The 15,574-nt window shown below is 60.7% G+C and overlaps 2 protein-coding genes across 2 annotated transcripts in view; one reads left to right on the plus strand and one right to left on the minus strand.

Moving 5' to 3' along the window:
* The window catches only part of AP3D1 (adaptor related protein complex 3 subunit delta 1), a 23,412-nt gene extending 10,772 nt beyond the window's left edge, over positions 1-12,640 (plus strand). The window contains exons 10-31 of the mRNA XM_045300042.1: positions 90-181; positions 528-673; positions 1,141-1,289; positions 2,115-2,345; positions 2,707-2,938; positions 3,079-3,224; positions 3,614-3,755; positions 4,355-4,426; positions 4,583-4,658; positions 4,757-4,962; positions 5,127-5,200; positions 6,238-6,406; positions 6,498-6,569; positions 6,875-6,985; positions 7,625-7,774; positions 8,162-8,209; positions 8,498-8,687; positions 8,769-8,857; positions 8,952-9,037; positions 9,190-9,311; positions 9,474-9,553; positions 11,323-12,640. Coding sequence (XP_045155977.1) covers positions 90-181; positions 528-673; positions 1,141-1,289; positions 2,115-2,345; positions 2,707-2,938; positions 3,079-3,224; positions 3,614-3,755; positions 4,355-4,426; positions 4,583-4,658; positions 4,757-4,962; positions 5,127-5,200; positions 6,238-6,406; positions 6,498-6,569; positions 6,875-6,985; positions 7,625-7,774; positions 8,162-8,209; positions 8,498-8,687; positions 8,769-8,857; positions 8,952-9,037; positions 9,190-9,311; positions 9,474-9,553; positions 11,323-11,418 — 2,779 coding nt within the window. The 3' untranslated portion in view covers positions 11,419-12,640. The remainder of the gene's footprint in view (positions 1-89; positions 182-527; positions 674-1,140; positions 1,290-2,114; positions 2,346-2,706; positions 2,939-3,078; positions 3,225-3,613; positions 3,756-4,354; positions 4,427-4,582; positions 4,659-4,756; positions 4,963-5,126; positions 5,201-6,237; positions 6,407-6,497; positions 6,570-6,874; positions 6,986-7,624; positions 7,775-8,161; positions 8,210-8,497; positions 8,688-8,768; positions 8,858-8,951; positions 9,038-9,189; positions 9,312-9,473; positions 9,554-11,322) is intronic.
* Positions 12,641-13,169: 529 nt separating this feature from the next.
* IZUMO4 (IZUMO family member 4) overlaps positions 13,170-15,574 on the minus strand; it is a 3,832-nt gene continuing 1,427 nt past the window's right edge. Inside the window, exons 3-12 of the mRNA XM_045300043.1 lie at positions 15,436-15,568; positions 14,997-15,077; positions 14,809-14,880; positions 14,414-14,440; positions 14,258-14,333; positions 14,133-14,180; positions 14,031-14,045; positions 13,780-13,797; positions 13,570-13,584; positions 13,170-13,474 (exon numbers count right to left, since the gene is read on the minus strand). Coding sequence (XP_045155978.1) covers positions 13,384-13,474; positions 13,570-13,584; positions 13,780-13,797; positions 14,031-14,045; positions 14,133-14,180; positions 14,258-14,333; positions 14,414-14,440; positions 14,809-14,880; positions 14,997-15,077; positions 15,436-15,568 — 576 coding nt within the window. The 3' untranslated portion in view covers positions 13,170-13,383. The remainder of the gene's footprint in view (positions 13,475-13,569; positions 13,585-13,779; positions 13,798-14,030; positions 14,046-14,132; positions 14,181-14,257; positions 14,334-14,413; positions 14,441-14,808; positions 14,881-14,996; positions 15,078-15,435; positions 15,569-15,574) is intronic.

The following is a 15,574-nucleotide window of genomic DNA, read 5'->3' on the forward strand; positions in this document are numbered from 1 at the left end:
CACCTCTTGTGTTTCTCCTGTCACCACCTCCCCTGGGCACTACACAGGAGGCCTCAGCACGGTGCTCAGCAGGGGTGCTCTCCTGGCAGCTGTGTGTGCAGGGCCGAGGCCCACCTCCACCTTCTCTTGCAGCTTTGTGTCCAGAAGTTGCGGATATTGATAGAAGATTCCGATCAGAACTGTAAGTTGATCCCTGCTGGAGGAAACCTGGTGAGGGGCAGGGTGTTCCCCTAGTGAGGGCCACTTGGCCTAGAACTTGAGCTGCTTGTGCTTTATCCACCAAACGGGCCGTGGGTTGGATTTACCTGTAGTTTGTCATGTACTTGGCTTGACTTCAACCCTTGGCTGCCCTCGTCCTTGCAGTGGCGCCCTCTGTGGGCAGTTCTGATGACAGGCAGGTGGTGACACCTCTCCTGGCCCAGGGACAGGCGACTGGAGGCACTCTGGGCTGGGCTCATCCATCCGGGCAGAGCTGTTCCAGGCTGGCGCCAGCCCCCACAGCCTTACAACCCCATGTCACCCCACAGTGAAGTACCTGGGCCTTCTGGCTATGTCCAAGATCCTGAAGACGCACCCCAAATCCGTGCAGTCCCACAAGGACCTCATTCTGCAGTGCCTGGACGACAAGGACGAGTCCATCCGACTGCGTGCCCTCGACCTGCTCTACGGAATGGTGCGTCGTCGTCCCCTCTGCCCCACCCACCTCGCTCCTCCCCGCTCCCCTCAACCTGCTCTACGGCTTGGTGCGTCGTCCCCCTACCTCTGCCTTATTCCTCTCACCCAACACCCGCCCTCACCACCTACCCTACTCCTCTCCAGTCCTCTCAACTTGCTATATGGTATGAAGTATGCCCCCAACCCTTCTTGACCCACTTCTGTAAAATGGGCCCATCTGAGCCCCCTGGAACACTTGTAGATGTGAGGGCCGTGCCATGCTGTACTAGCCGGGGGTCTGTGCAAGGATGATCCCCCTTCCAGACTCATGTCCCACAAATCCTTCTTGGGAAATCATCACCATGGGCTTTGCTGTGTGGTGCTGTGTCTCCCCGGCACCCCAGCTCTGACTGCGGGGCTCTGCCAATAGCAGGTAGGGGCTCCCTGCCCCTCCCCCTCATGCAACACCCGCTCCCCCCCCCCCAGGTGTCTAAAAAGAACCTGATGGAGATTGTGAAAAAGCTGATGACCCATGTGGATAAGGCAGAGGGCACCACCTACCGGGACGAGCTCCTCACGAAAATCATCGACATCTGCAGCCAGTCCAACTACCAGTACATCACCAACTTCGAGTGGTATGGCCGCTGCCCACCCCAGAACACAGGCCCACCGCCAGCAAATCTGGTGGAGCCTGCTGCACAGAGCTTGAGGGCTGGGTCAGCCACTCGGTGGGAGGGAGATGAGGCTGTCTGCGCCTGTGAAGATGGACAGCCTGGCACTCCCACGGGCTAGTCCTGCGCTGCCCCGCAGGGTTGCCGAGAGTCGGACTGGACTCAACACTGTTTGGTTGGGTTTAGAACATCCGCACATCTGAAAACCTCTCTGTCATTCCAACCGTAGTGATCTATACATCGCTCCTCATGGAATTGTCCAGCTGCTAGGACATCTTCTACCGTGGGGGTGCCCCACACACCCACGCCGTAGAGGCCCCCCATTTCAAGAGGGTGGCCCGTCTCATGCACGTTTTTGATTTAGAGCAGTTTTGGCTTCACTTGCCTCTCTGGGGACATGCTACCCCTGCTGCGCTGGCTTTGCACCCGCCCTGCCCGTGGCAGAACTGAGCTGTTCCCGCCATGGGGTGCTCAGTGGCTGTGAAGTGGGTTAGCCACAAGGCTTTCTTCCGAGAGTCCTTGGGGTGAACGCAAACATCTCATCCTTCTGGCTCTGGTGATGAGCAGGCTACCTGCGGGGCCACCCAGAACCCTGGGAGCCACCACCACTCAGAGTTGGCTGTGTGGGTGTTACTAGTGCGGAGTGTCCATGTCATGGGCACATGTGAACCGCATCACGTCCCAGTGGTGCCCTGTGCTCCCTTGGTCACACGCATGCCCTCCCGCCCCTCTGGGATTTAGGCCTTTGCCTGGTTGAGATTCTGACGTCCGCCCGCCCTCCTGCTGCAGGTACATCAGCATCCTGGTGGAGCTGACGAGGCTGGAGGGTACCCGGCACGGCCACCTCATCGCGGCCCAGATGCTGGATGTGGCCATTCGAGTGAAGGCTATCCGGAAGTTCGCTGTGGCACAGATGTCGGCACTCCTGGACAGCGCCCACCTGGTCACCAGCAGTACCCAGCGCAATGGCATCTGTGAGGTGCTCTATGCTGCCGCCTGGATCTGCGGGGAGTTCTCCCAGTGAGTGGGGGCTGGGGCAGCAGGTGGGCCACGGGGAGCTCTCCCAGTGAGGGGCCAGGTACAGGTGGAGCAGGGGGACAGGACCTCCCTGAGTGGATGAGGTTTGAGTATCTCAGTTTCTCCAAGTGAGTGGGGTGATTCTCTGAAAGAGTGGTCCAGATGGAGAGAGGGGCCTGGGGAGGGTGGGCTCAGCTGCTCACATGGTGACTTCTTCCTGAGTCACCTCCCCAGGGGGCCTGGCGGGATACCTGTGTGTCCTGAGTGCCCTCGGACCTTGGGTTGGGGAGAGTTGGGACGTGCTTAGGGCTGCCCAGGAGGCAAGGTGGTGGGGCTCCCGCAGTGTATGCGTCCTCTCACACAGGCACCTGCAGGAGCCCCAGCAGACACTGGAGGCCATGCTGCGGCCCAAGGTCACCACGCTGCCCGGCCACATCCAGGCGGTGTATGTGCAGAACGTGGTCAAGCTGTACGCGTCTGTCCTACAGCAGCAGGAGCAGGCAGGGGAGCACGAGGCCGCCCAGGCCGCCACCCAGCTCCTGGTGGACAGGCTGCCTCAGTTTGTGCAGAGTGCTGACCTGGAGGTCCAAGAGCGGGTGAGGTGGGGCCGGGTGGGGGGTGAGAGTGGTGGGCCCATGGAATGGACGGACACCGTAGGGGTGTCGATGGGCATGGCGCCCCTGTGGGGAGCAGCAAGGTGCTCTGGGACCGACCATGTGGCTCGTCGCCCCTGCAGGCCTCCTGCATCCTGCAACTGGTTAAGTACATCCAGAAGCTCCAGGCCAAGGAGGTGCCGGTGGCGGAGGAAGTCAGCGCCCTCTTTGCTGGCGAGTTGAACCCAGTGGCCCCCAAGGCCCAGAAGAAGGTCCCCATCCCAGATGGGTGAGCCCACACGGCCATCTGATGCCCCAGCCCCAGGAATCTGCTTACAGGGCCTGCGGTTCCAAGGGGTGGCAGGGGGACAAGGGGCCCTGAGCCCACCTGTGTTGAGCCTGGGGCTCCTGCACCTACCCTGTCCTCAGAGCTGTCCTAAGCCACGGATCCCTGTCTGTGATGGGAGGAGGAGGGCGGACCACCACCAACACAGACACACACACAGACCCCACACACAAACCCTGTGCTAACCCCATCTGTCCGCATCCGAGTGGGCCCCCGTGCTGGGTGCTACACTGCGTTCTGATAGATCTGCTAGCGGCCTGTAGTGGGCGTGTAGCACTGCGTGGAGGTGCACAGCAAGCATGGACCTCAGTGGGACGGTCTCTCTCCCACAGCTTGGACCTGGACGCCTGGATCAACGAGCCACCCTCGGACAGCGAGTCAGAGGACGAGGCGCCCAAGGCCATCTTCCATGATGAGGAGCACAAGGCGTCGCGGCACCGGCAGCCAGAGGCCGATGAGGAGGAGCTGGCCCGGGTGAGCGCCGGGGCAGGCAGGTGCTCTCCCACTGTCCACGCCTAGGAGGCAGCGCGGTCTGAGGCCCTGGGAGGTAGCCCCGACACCTGAAACGGGCTGTGTGTACTCCATCGAGCTCTGCCCTGTGGGTTCTGCCTCTTGCAGGGGCATTCAGCGAGTGGCGGCTGGGGCTGGGCTTGTGGCATGTGGTCGAGCAGGGCTGCTGTGCAAACAGTACCCCTGAAACCTCACAGCGGTACCTTGACGTCCTCTGTTGGCGCTTGGATGTCCTGCTGTGTTCTCAGTGTCAGATGCGGGGAGGTCACTGGAAGGACCCCTGAGTCCCTCTGCCCAGAGCTGAGAACGCTGTCCCTCTGGCCCCCATCATGATCTCCCTTCTGCCTGAAGGAAGCCACCCTCCCCAGTCTTCTTCCTTGTGGAGGCGGGAGGAGAGCTGCCCCTTGCTCTGAGCTTTTGCTTTGCTTTGCCCCATCCCAGGCTCAGGGCTAAGGAGGTAGGGTGGGGGGGAGGGCGTGCTTGGGGACAGCATAGGGTTTTCCCTCAACCCAGCGTAGCCCCTCGAGTGGTGACTGGCTTGCCACCAATCTGTCCCCCCACAGCGTCGAGAAGCCCGGAAGCAGGAGCAGGCCAACAACCCGTTCTATATCAAGAGCTCCCCGTCCCCACAGAAGGTGAGAGTGTCCAGCCCCAACTCACAGTGCCCCCACATGGGCCTCACTCCCCCATCCACCTAAGGCATTGGTGCCACAGCTAGCTCTCCAGCAGGTGTCTACCGGCTCCTGCAGCACATCCTGTGTAGTCCACGCTAACCCAGTCTTTGCCCTCAGCGGTACCAGGATGCACCGGGTGTGGAGCACATCCCTGTGGTCCAGATCGACCTCTCCGTCCCCTTGAAAGTCCCAGGTGAGTGTGTCAGGGTTCATGGACTATGCCCTGTGGGAGGACAGCCTGTGTGCATTTGCCCCCCTGCCCTGGTGCTCAGGGCTGCGCCCGCCTCACAGGAATGCCAGCCTCCGATCAGTACGTGAAACTGGAGCAGGAGCGGCAGCACCGGCAGCGGCTGGAGAAGGACCGGAAGCGGAAGAAGCAGAAGAAGGAGAAGCGGCGTGAGGGCCGGCATCGGCGCCACAGCTCGCTGCATACAGAGAGCGATGAGGACATCGCCCCTGCCCAGCAGGTGGACATTGTCACCGAGGAGATGCCTGAGGTACACCCATTCTGTCCGCCCTGAGCCCACCTTGGACATACCCCCCCCCCCCCCACCCCACCCCCCCCAGGGGGGCCCCCCCCCCCCCAACAGTGTGAGTCAGGCCATGTAACCCAAGGGTCTTGGCTGTGTTGCCCATGAGCCCCTCCCACCCCTCCCTTCAGAACGCTCTGCCCAGTGACGAGGACGACAAAGACCCCAACGATCCCTACAGGGCCCTGGACATTGATCTGGACAAGTGAGTGCTTGGGGGGTGAGGGAGGGTGCACCTAGGTGTGGGCACACAGACAGGTGCTTGGGCTCTGGTGACAGAAGGTGGCCCAGTCACAGAGCCCAGCAGGCACAGCAGGGGCTTCCGGGTTGAGAAGGGTCCAGGTTGAGAAAGCTGACCATCCAGCCACCGTTGGGGTCGGCTTGGCCCTCCACAGACCATTGGCATGCCTGGCTCTTGCAGGAAAGAGGTGTGTCAGGTGGCCCACCTTGCATGTGCCCTCTCTGTAACTACCGGGCAGGGGTCCCAGCTCTCCACTCTGGCTGATTCCAGGCTTCCTGCTGCAGGGGGGGAGGGTGTGTGTTGGCCCGGGAAGCTCCGGTGCATGCAGCCCGTCCCATGCCACCTGCTTCTCACTGGTCTCTGTCCTCCCCCGTGTTTCCTCTCGCTCTGTCTCCGTGTCTCCCGCGGCGTCTGTGTCTGTGGCTCAGTCTGGTGTCAGGGAGGCCTCACAGGTAAGCAGGGTCCCGGCCGAGTGCCCTCCCCACAGTGAGCCGCCCGAGTGCTGGGGTGAGCAGGGCCCCACCTCTGCCAATGGTGGCCCTGGGACCACTGGGGCCAGCCCGGCAGGAGGTGGACATACACACCTCATACATGTCACCAGCATCCTCTGCCAGCCTTGACCCCAAGGAGGTCAGAGGGTGAGCGCTGGGCTGGGCAGCAAGAGGGCCTGGTGTTGAGACGGACTGGTGCCAGTTCAGAGCCAGAGGACTGTGTGTGTCCGTCTGTCCTGTCTGCTGCCCCTCTGCACGCTGCATCCAGCACTGTCCCCCATCTGTAGTTCCCCTTCTCTCTTGGGCCCAATCCTGTTCCTGCCATGTCTTGCTGTCTTGGTCCAGTACTACCCCTGCTGTCCCCAGCTGTCCTGGATACCTGGAGCCACCAGTGTCTGCTTCCTCAGGAGAGCACTGGCCTGGCATGGCTCCCCGGCGTGCACGGCACCCGTGCCCTGCTAATTCTGGAGACAAGCAGGTGTCGAGTGAACCTCCCCTTATCCTCCGCAGGCCCTTAGCTGACAGCGAGAAGCTGCCCATCCAGAAACACCGAAACGCAGAGACCCCGCAATCCCCCGACAAAGAGGCCGCCCCTGTGCTGGAGAAGAAGAGCAAGAAGCCCAAGAAGAAGGAGAAGAAACTGCACCGCGAGAAGGAGCGGAGGAAGGAAAAGGAGAAGGTGGGGCTGGCCGGAGGCAGGGTGGGCGGGGACGGGCCATGCACAGTCCCGAGAGGGCTGCTGCCTGACGGGAGCTGTCCTCTGATTCTAGGCCAAGGACCTGGACTTCTGGCTGTCGACCACACCGCCGCCGCCCGCTGCCCCAGACCCCACCCCATCCCTGGTAAGGGCCTGGAGCAAGCATATCCTTGGTGGCCTCCCCCGTCCTCTTGGGGCCAGTCCCCTGGGCATTCCCTAGGCGCCGTCCAGGCACGTGTGGGGCAGAGGGGTGGCCCTTCTAGTGAGGGCAGTAGAGGAGAGCACGTACCTCATTCAGCCCCTTTCTGACCCTGCCGAGCCCTGTGCCCCTGGTGACACCCTGGGGATCCAGGGTTGGCCAAGGGAGAGGCCGGGCCTTTGGGGATGGCTCCCCCAGCGGACGCAGCGTGAGGCCTGCCCGGAGGTGATGCCATCCTCTGCATGTGGCAGGGTGAGCCTGAGGTGGACGTGGTAGTAGTCTCAGCTCCCACGGAAGAGGGCCAGGAACTCAGGAGGGCAGCGCCCGAGGACGAGGACGAAGAGGAGCATGAGCTGGACCAGGTGGGCCTATCTCCTGCACGGCCTTACAGAGACCTCCCGGCCACAGTGCCCTTTCAGAGCCAGCCACTCCGCCACCACCCAGTTCCAGAGCTTTCCTTCACCCCAAAGACAAGCCTGAGCCCCTAGCAGGCCCTCCTCGCTCCTGCCCCACTTCCCAGAGGTGGGTCTGTCTCACAGAAGTCGGGCAGGGGCTTCGGACCTGTCCGTGAAACTTGCTTTTCCTGGGTGGGGAGGCGTTCCGATGTTTTCCACACACTACCCGCGTGCGTGCGTGTAACCTGTGGATGGATGTGGCGGTGGTTCTGGGCCTCCCTGCGCCTCTCCCAGGCCTGACTCCAGAATGGAATTGCTAGGTGTGGTGAAGGTCTTGACAGTCCCCACACACACACACACACACACAGTTTTCCCCAGTCAGTGCTGGCCACTCTTCTGAGTGGCGGGTGTCCAGCGAAGTGCTTGGCCTCCCCTGCCCTTGCTGTCCCTGGGCTCAGGCACTGCCTGTGCCACTCCCCTTTCCTGGCCTGGTGGCCCAGACCCAGGGAGAGCACCCGGGGCGTCACCAGGCCCTAAGCAGACACATTAGTGGGCACCCAGCCGCCACCCCTAGACAGGGCTGACCCTCTGCTCCCTGCTGCTCAGAAGCCCTCCAAGCATAAGAAGAAGAAGCACAAGAAGGAGAAGGAGGAGAAGACCAAAGAGAAGAAGAAGTCCCGGAGGAAGTGGCCCCCCAGCGAGGAGCCGCCCGAGGAACCTGTGCAGAACGGCTCCCTGGAGGGGGACCCGCTCCCGGTGAGGGAGCTGCTTCTTGCAGCCTACCCCTACACAAGAGCACATGGGGGTGGGGGAGGGCCAAGGAGAGCAGAACCCTTGAGTTCCAGCTCCCTGTCCTGTAGGGACAGCCACACATAAGGCCAAATACGGGCACGTGTGCACAGAACCCAGCCCCTGCCTTCCACAGGACAAATGGGGGCACACACATGCGTGCCCATGGGTTGGGCGTCAGAGATCAACCAGACTCCGAAGCTAGCTTCCTGCCCTTTTGACTGGGTGCATGGGGGGGTCTGGCTCTGGGTGTCACTGGCCCAAGGTCGGAGCAGTGTTCCCGATAACTGCTCCTAGTAGGCTTCCCTAGCACTTTCGGGCCCCAGCCCTGAGGCTCCCTTCCTCCCTCTGTAGCCCATGTCCAGCTACTGCCTTCTCGCGGAAAATGCCTATATTAAGATGGTGAGTGAGCACCGGCGGGCCCTGCTTCAAGCCCACGTGAAGAGCGTGGGAGGGAGGGCTTTCCCCCAGCCCAGCCACTCACTTTGGGGGTCCAGGGTGTTGGGCAGCAGGTGAGGGGAGAATGTGAAGCATAATCTGGACTCTGGTTCTTGTGGCCGTGGAGCAGGACATACCCATGTGACCAGCTCCCGAGGCCCTCAATCGGCAGTAAATTCGAGCCTGGTCTTGTCCCTGGGGCCGGCATGCACCCTCTGGTCCCGCCTGCCCACTCGGCTCCCCTGCCTGCAGACATACGACGTGCAGGGCAGTCTGCAGAAGGACAGCCAGGTCACCGTGTCCCTCATCCTGGAGAACCTCAGCAGCAGCTTCCTTAAGAGCATGGAGCTCAACGTGCTGGACTCGCTCAACACCAAGATGGCGCGGCCCGAGGGCACCTCTGTGCATGACGGCGTCCCCGTGCCCTTCCAGCTGCCCCCAGGTACGGAGCGTGCCCCTCTTTTCACCTGGCTGGCCCAGGAGGACGGTGGCCTCAACTTACCCTCCCCGTACCCCACCCCAGGTGTCTCCAATGAGGCGAGGTTCGTGTTCACCGTGCAGAGCATCGTTATGGCCCAGAAGCTCAAGGGCACACTGTCCTTCATTGTCAAGGTGAGCTGCACTCTGGGATGGGGCCTGGGGGTCAGTAACTAGGGGGGCCGGGGTGAGGGGCCTTTGCTGAATGGCTGTCTTGACTTCTTTGCAGAATGACGAGGGCTCCACCCACGAGAAGCTTGACTTCAAGTTGCACTTCAGCTGCACCTCGTACCTGATCACCACCCCTTGCTCCAGGTCAGGCCACACTGCCGTGCCGTCCACTTGCTGGGGAGGGGCAGTCCCAGCCGGGCTGCCAGCAGGGAGGCGTGCCCATGCAGCCTCCTGGTCATACACCCCTCCCCCTGTGCAGTCCTGTCTTCCATCCCTTGCCTGTGACCTCTCCACAGTGATGCCTTTGCCAAGCTGCTGGAATCAGGGGACCTGGGCATGAGCTCCATCAAGGTGGACGGCATCACCATGTCCTTCCAGAACCTTCTAGCAAAGATCTGTTTCCACCACCATTTTTCCGGTACAGCATTTGTTTCGTCGCCTCGGCCCACACTCGTGCCCGCCAGCTCTCTTCACGGCCGGCACCCCTGCTGCCCTTGTGTTGCCCCTCCTTGGTAGTGGGCAGCTGCCCAGGGAGGGTCTGCGGTGTCTGGGGCCTCACCCACCCACCCGTGTGTTGCAGTTGTGGAGCGAGTGGACTCCTGCGCCTCCATGTACAGCCGCTCTGTCCAGGACCACCACGTGTGCCTCCTGCTGAAGAAGGTGAGCCGTCTCTGCATACCCACCTGCGGTGTCTGTGGGGCCGTATGCCCTGCTTACGTTTTGGGGGCGTGGAAGGGGTGCGTTGCTTACCTCTGGCTGCTGTTTTTGTTTTTCAACGGGCTTATTTATTTATTTAGCAGTCTTAAAACAAGGATTCACTGCAGAATTAGAAGGCAAAGAGAAATACCCCCAATTCATTGTGCCCCTCCAACTTGTCAGGCTAGAGCAGAGTGGGAAGCAGGTCAGATACACTCCAGCTTCAGGCACCCTGTACTCTTCCACATCCTTGTCTGGTACGGTGGCCCAGGAACCGGGGTCACTGACTCCGAGGTCCCTCAAGGTTCAGCTTTCCTCGTGCTTGTCGCTGGAGGTGCCCCTGGGCCGTAGCTTGTGTAGGTAGGAGCCATCGATCACAGCCTCGGTGAACCTCCAGCGCGAAGACAGTCTTGCTCACTTGCTCGAGATACAGGATTCCAGATCCATTGGGTTCAGATGTGGTTCCAGCTGCCACATCGGACAGAACCTGAAACACCTGGGGATCTTTTAGGTCATCAGGAGGCTTGACCCACCCACTGCGGATAGCTTTTTGTTGGGCGTGCGCACTCCCATCTTGAGTTCCCCCACAACGAGCACTCCGCTGGCTGCTTGAGCCATGCTCTGTGCCTTTGCTTTCCAGCAGGCCAAGGTCTCCGTGGGTTGGTGCTGTGTGCAGTTTGTTAAGCATCTTGAGTCTTTGCACTTACATTTCTGAACATTTGGGAAGTTTGGGGCTCCATGTTAAGTGTGACTGTTTTGTTTGTTTGACTTTCTTCTCTCTTGCTGGGATTCCAGTCACTTTGCAAGTCTCTGAGGTGCTCCTCACTGAGGGGGGCGGGGGAGGGGGGTGTCTGTCTCGCTCTCCCGATCCTCTGCTTACTCGAGTGATGTCTCTATCTGCTCTCCCAGCCTGTGCAGTCAGTGCGGTGTTCCCAGTCCTGACGTTTCCATTCGCTTCTTCCGACTGCCTGAGCCCTTCGCTTTTCCTAGTGGTCCTGGTTGCTAGCTGGAGCATTTTCTAACAGCTGTTGTAAAGCCCTTACCAGGTCATTCCAACCTCCGTCTCATTGTGGAGCCGGTCTGGTGATGGTCTTTCATGGATGCGTGTAGAGTCTTCCTGGATCGTGTCCTGGATGTTCTAAATGCCACGAGACCCTTAAGCCTTGTTTGAATCCCCTGGAGGACATTGGCTTGTTCCACCAGCCCATCTACCCAGTTAGGTTCAGGCTTCTTGGGACGGCGACGCCAGCAGTTCCGGGCCCAGCCTGTGTGTGCTTCCAAGGGTTCTCTGTGAATTCCCCACCCCGCATCTTTGGTGTGTCCTCAGGCTGAGCCTTCTCGTGCTCAGCCCGGGGTGGACCCAGGGCCTCTAGACAACTTCAGGGGCTGGTTTCTCTGGCACAGCCAGCTCTGCATCTAAGGCCCCTTCCAAAGCAGGAGGGCTGCTGGGGAGAAAGTGGCAAACTCCATGTCAGCTTGGGGCAGCTTCTAATCCCCCTCTACGTTCCCGGCCCGCTTGCTCCCTCAAGTTTCAGCATTCCTCGTCCTTGTTGCTGGCCCCATGCCACTGGACCCCTGGCTTTCCAGCGTCGTCTGGTGGCCGCTGTCCCTCTCATGGCTCCATCTCAGGGGCAGGCGGGCTGCGGGTGCTGGAGCCTCCACGTGATGGAGCTGCCAGGCCATCCCGCTGGATGCTTGCTCTCTGTCAGCACTGATGGCTGTCTCCTTCCCAGGGGGAGAATTCCGTGTCTGTCGACGGCAAGTGCAGCGATCCAATCCTGCTGGGCAACCTGCTGGATGAAATGAAGGTGACGCTGGCCCAGTGCTGAGCGCTGCTGCCTCGCCGCCCTCGGGGGACGGTGGATGGCACCACCTCCCTGCTGTCCGCACATGCTGTCTGGCTGTGTGTTTCCTCTCAGTCCTCTGCTGCCTGTGTGTGGGCGTCCCCAAGTTACACGTTGTGTTGGTTTATCTTACTTTTGACTTGGATTCTTCTCTTCCAGCAAGAACCCTGCTTCCACTCAGGGGCTCGTACAGCCAGTGCGGGTGGTGGGGGGGCGGACTTCCTCCCCCACACTGGCGTGGCATCCTGTCAGGGCCGCCTCAGAAGTGATTGCTGCTCTGGGCACCAGGGGGCGGTAGATGGTGCCCTCCCCATCCCCACTCCCCTCCCTGGAGGGGCCCTTGCTGACGTCGTCCATAAAGACACCCAAGTCCTCAGAGTCTAAGACATCTTGACCAGTGGTGTCTGGTAGTGGAGGACCATCCGGGTTGGTCACTATGGTCGACACGTCCACCCTGTCTCCAGAACGCCATTCTGGGAGGACAGTTGTGTGGGTTGTTGTTCCTTGTGATCCTCGGTGTCCGCCCACTGCCAGCTAGCCAGGTCCCTGGGTCCCCTGGCCGAGGGTCCTGCTGCAGTGGAGGGCATGGATGTCAGGGTGGATGAGGGCTGCCGCCTGTGGGTGGGCTGCAAGCCCTCGCAGATTGGCAGACGTTTTGCTCAGAATCACTGCCGAGACAAGAATCAGGCCCTTGTTCTTTGTTTTTTTCTGTTCAGTGTGTCTTGTTTGCTTCATTGTGGGGTGCCCCCCACCTTGTCACTGTCCACACCGAAAGGTTGTCTCTAATTGTACCTGCAGCTGTTGGGAGGGCCCCCGGCAATGGCTGAGTGGGATGCACTTCTCATGGGCCCCCTCCCCTGGGCCATAGCCCACTCAGTGGCTGGATCCCTGCACACCGCCTCCGGAGCAGGAGGGGCCTTGGCCTCTGGGCTGGCCGGCCAGCTCACAAAGAGGGAGGTGGGGAGACAGGCCTCCCTCAGAAATGCTGGTCCTCGATGGCATTTTAACGTCTTTCTGATGAAAACTGTCACTTTAGCATGTAGAATAATCTATTACAGAATCCTGTGCAGTGATTCTAGAATTTTGAAATTGTATGATGTGTTACATAAGAATTTATTTGCTATCGACATTCCCATATACAGGAGAGACATATCACGCTGCTGTAATGATTTTGTGTCAAGATGATCCAATAAAATTGCAAAACAGACGTTTACACCTCAAGGCTCCTGCCTGAGCCCCCGTGTGTGCTCCTCCATGTGCTGCTGCCCCCTTGGGGGAGCCCTGGTCCATAGCAACGGCCAGTCCCTGCCACACTCACCACCATGGGTGGGCCAGGTTACTGCTGTGTCCTTGGGTGGGGCTCTGAAAGGTGCTCTGGGGTGGGGTGGGGACATAAATCTGGCCCCTGGAGCCCAGCACAGGACATGGACTGCATGGGACAGGGACAGACTCAACTTCAAAATGCTCAGCTCTACCCCTTGTTGCTACCCACTATTTTGTGGCCTGTGTCATGAGTTGGGGAGGTGGGGGACATGCAAATTCCAGAGACTCCCAACCCCAGGGCACAAAGCCTGTGCGGCTCAGGGAGAGCCCTGTTCCAGACATTCAAGACTCATTCTGCAGTTCGGCCCTGGGGCCATCAGCCACCCCGGCGCTGACTGGCCCAGGGGGGACTCACTCCCAGACGTGCTGACATCGACAAGACACCCTCAACAAAAATACCAGGGCGGTTAGAGTCTCGACAGAAATACAGGGCAGTTTAATCACCCAGCACAGCGCTGGGATCCTGGGGAGCCAATACTATTATATACAAAAGCCACCTCCTGGCCCAAGTGCCAGCCAGGTTGCATGGGGACCCTGGGGCATCCAGGAGCCTGCTCCACCAGGGTCTGGCCGGCCAGCCAGCCGACCGACTTGCTGAGCCCCACCCTGCCCCTGGGAGCCATGCGGTCAGTGCTGGGTCAGACACTCGGAGGCATTCTCCAGCGTCAGGTTTGCCAGGTGTGGTGGCTCCAGACACGTGAAGCTCGGTGAGATCAAGCTGCAAGGACACCATCGACACCCATGTGGTTGGGAGGGGGCAGTTTGCTGGGGGGCTGTTGGTAAATGCATGCATTGGGGTTGGGAGTCACTCACAAAGCTGGGGTGGGTCTGTCCAGCAGGCCAAGTGGAGAGGAGTGCAAGGTTGGTTTATAGAATGGTCCCATGGGTGGCATCAGGCAGAGGTGGCATCAGGCATGTCCGGGCGCAGAGAATTCCCTCCTGGCAGTGTCCCTCAGGTACCCCCACCATCCCACTGAGCCCTCCCCCAAAAGGTAGGCCAAAAGGGTAGGCCAGCAGCCTTACCTGTGGTTGGTGTCCTGTCTGAAAGACACAAGGGCCCAGTCAGGGCCGGAGCTCAAGACCTAGCCCGAGCCTGGAGGCCATGAGGTGCAAAGCCACAGGGGTATAGGGCAGAGGCCCTAGAGGGGGTGGAGCACCCACACGCACACACACCATGGCTCCTCCCTGGGACTGCCTAGCACATACTCACCCCAAGAGGCCATGCCCACACATAACCTCTGATACCGTGTCCCATTTGTGGGAAGGAGACTTACTTGTGCCACGTACTTCTGCAATAACAGAGGGGCTTGGGTCAGGCTATAGCTGTTTTGGTGTCCCCTCTCTGAGCCCAGCAGCCACCCCAGGACCGGACTCACATGTACCCAAGGAGGCCCTGCACAGCTTGCTCCCACTGCGCCGACGATCTGCAGAGAGAGGCATGGGCTGAGTGGGGGACCCTATGCACCCAAGGGAGCACCCAGCCCAGGCCCGAAAGCCCTACTCGCAGTTGTAGCCGAAGCAGACCACATGTGAGTTGGTGCAGTTGTTGCAGGAGATGGTCTCATACCGGAAGATACCTGCAACACAGACAAGTGGCCAGTCTCCTGGACCAGGCCTGCTGCAGCTACCTGCCCACCTGCGCAGAACTGCCACTTACCGCAGTGTCGCTGGCAGTCGATGCGGCCTGTGGGGGACAAGAGGTCAGGGAGGGTGGGTGCTGGTCCCCCAGGGGGCAGGGGTGGTGCCCCTGGCCTGGGCTTCTCAGCCCTCCAGGTGCCAGGGAGGAGGAGGTGGTGTTTATTGGAGACTGCTGTTCCCCACTCCTTCCTCCACTTGTCCCTCCCCACCCCCACCCCCGAGCTATCCCAACTACCAGGGCCTGTGGCTCAGTATCCTGCACCAGCTCCAAAGGGTTCAGCCCTGAGCGACACACGTGTCTTGGACCCTGCTGGTCACTTTCAGTGATGTGTCCCGAGTGAGGTGCACCTGAGGGCCCCACCCCTGCTGAGGTACCGCCACCCCCTTTACTCGCCACCCTCCCCTATTGCTCACTCTCAATGATGGCGTTCTGGATGAGGTGCACTTGGTCCCGGAAGATGGCTCGGAGCTCATTGGGGAAGTACCCTGGTGGGTGAGGCAGAGGAGGCGGGTGGGCTTCTGGCAATGTGCACGTGAGTCTGTGGGGGTAGTTTGGGGTGGGCTGTTCCAGGGGCTGAGCCCTGCCTGGTTTTCCCCCTTACCCGGGAAATACATCCTCCCCTGGTACAGCTGATCCATCCTCTGATACACTGTGTTGGCCACCTCCTCGAGCTTCTCCTGGGCTGGGGGCGGGAATGGAAGGCCCTGGGCAAGCAGCCTAGTGTCTGGGAGCCCCCCTTCCCCGGTTCTGAGGTCTGGAGCCTAGGGGGTGGGGAACTGGGGACGTAGGGCTGGAGTGGGGCGAGGTGCGGGGGCTGGGAATCGGAGCTCCAGGGTCCAGGGTAACGAACTGGGGTTCGAAATCAAGGGGCGGGGCAAGGGTTATGCCATCTGGGGGATAGGGGCTAGAGAGGCGGCCTGGGTTCTGCAGTCTGGGCCCTGGTTTAATGGGCAAGGAGGCTCGGAGGTCGTGGGGCCAGGATTCTGTGGGCCGGGACAATGGGATGTAAGGTCGGTCCTGCGTGGCCGCTCGGCCCTCACTGATTTCCGCGGGGATGGCCAGATGCAGCTCTTTCATAGTGTCCTGGCTCCAGTCGGTGAGCAGCGCGCCCGACACGGGGATGTCGCCCACCCACCAGGACTTGAGGTTCACGTGATGGCGGTAGAAGGAGAACTTGTC

This window comes from Echinops telfairi, unplaced genomic scaffold (assembly GCF_000313985.2).
Source record: "Echinops telfairi isolate 266 unplaced genomic scaffold, ASM31398v2 ScPeMD7_7459;HRSCAF=8497, whole genome shotgun sequence".
Taxonomy (NCBI): Eukaryota; Metazoa; Chordata; class Mammalia; order Afrosoricida; family Tenrecidae; genus Echinops; species Echinops telfairi.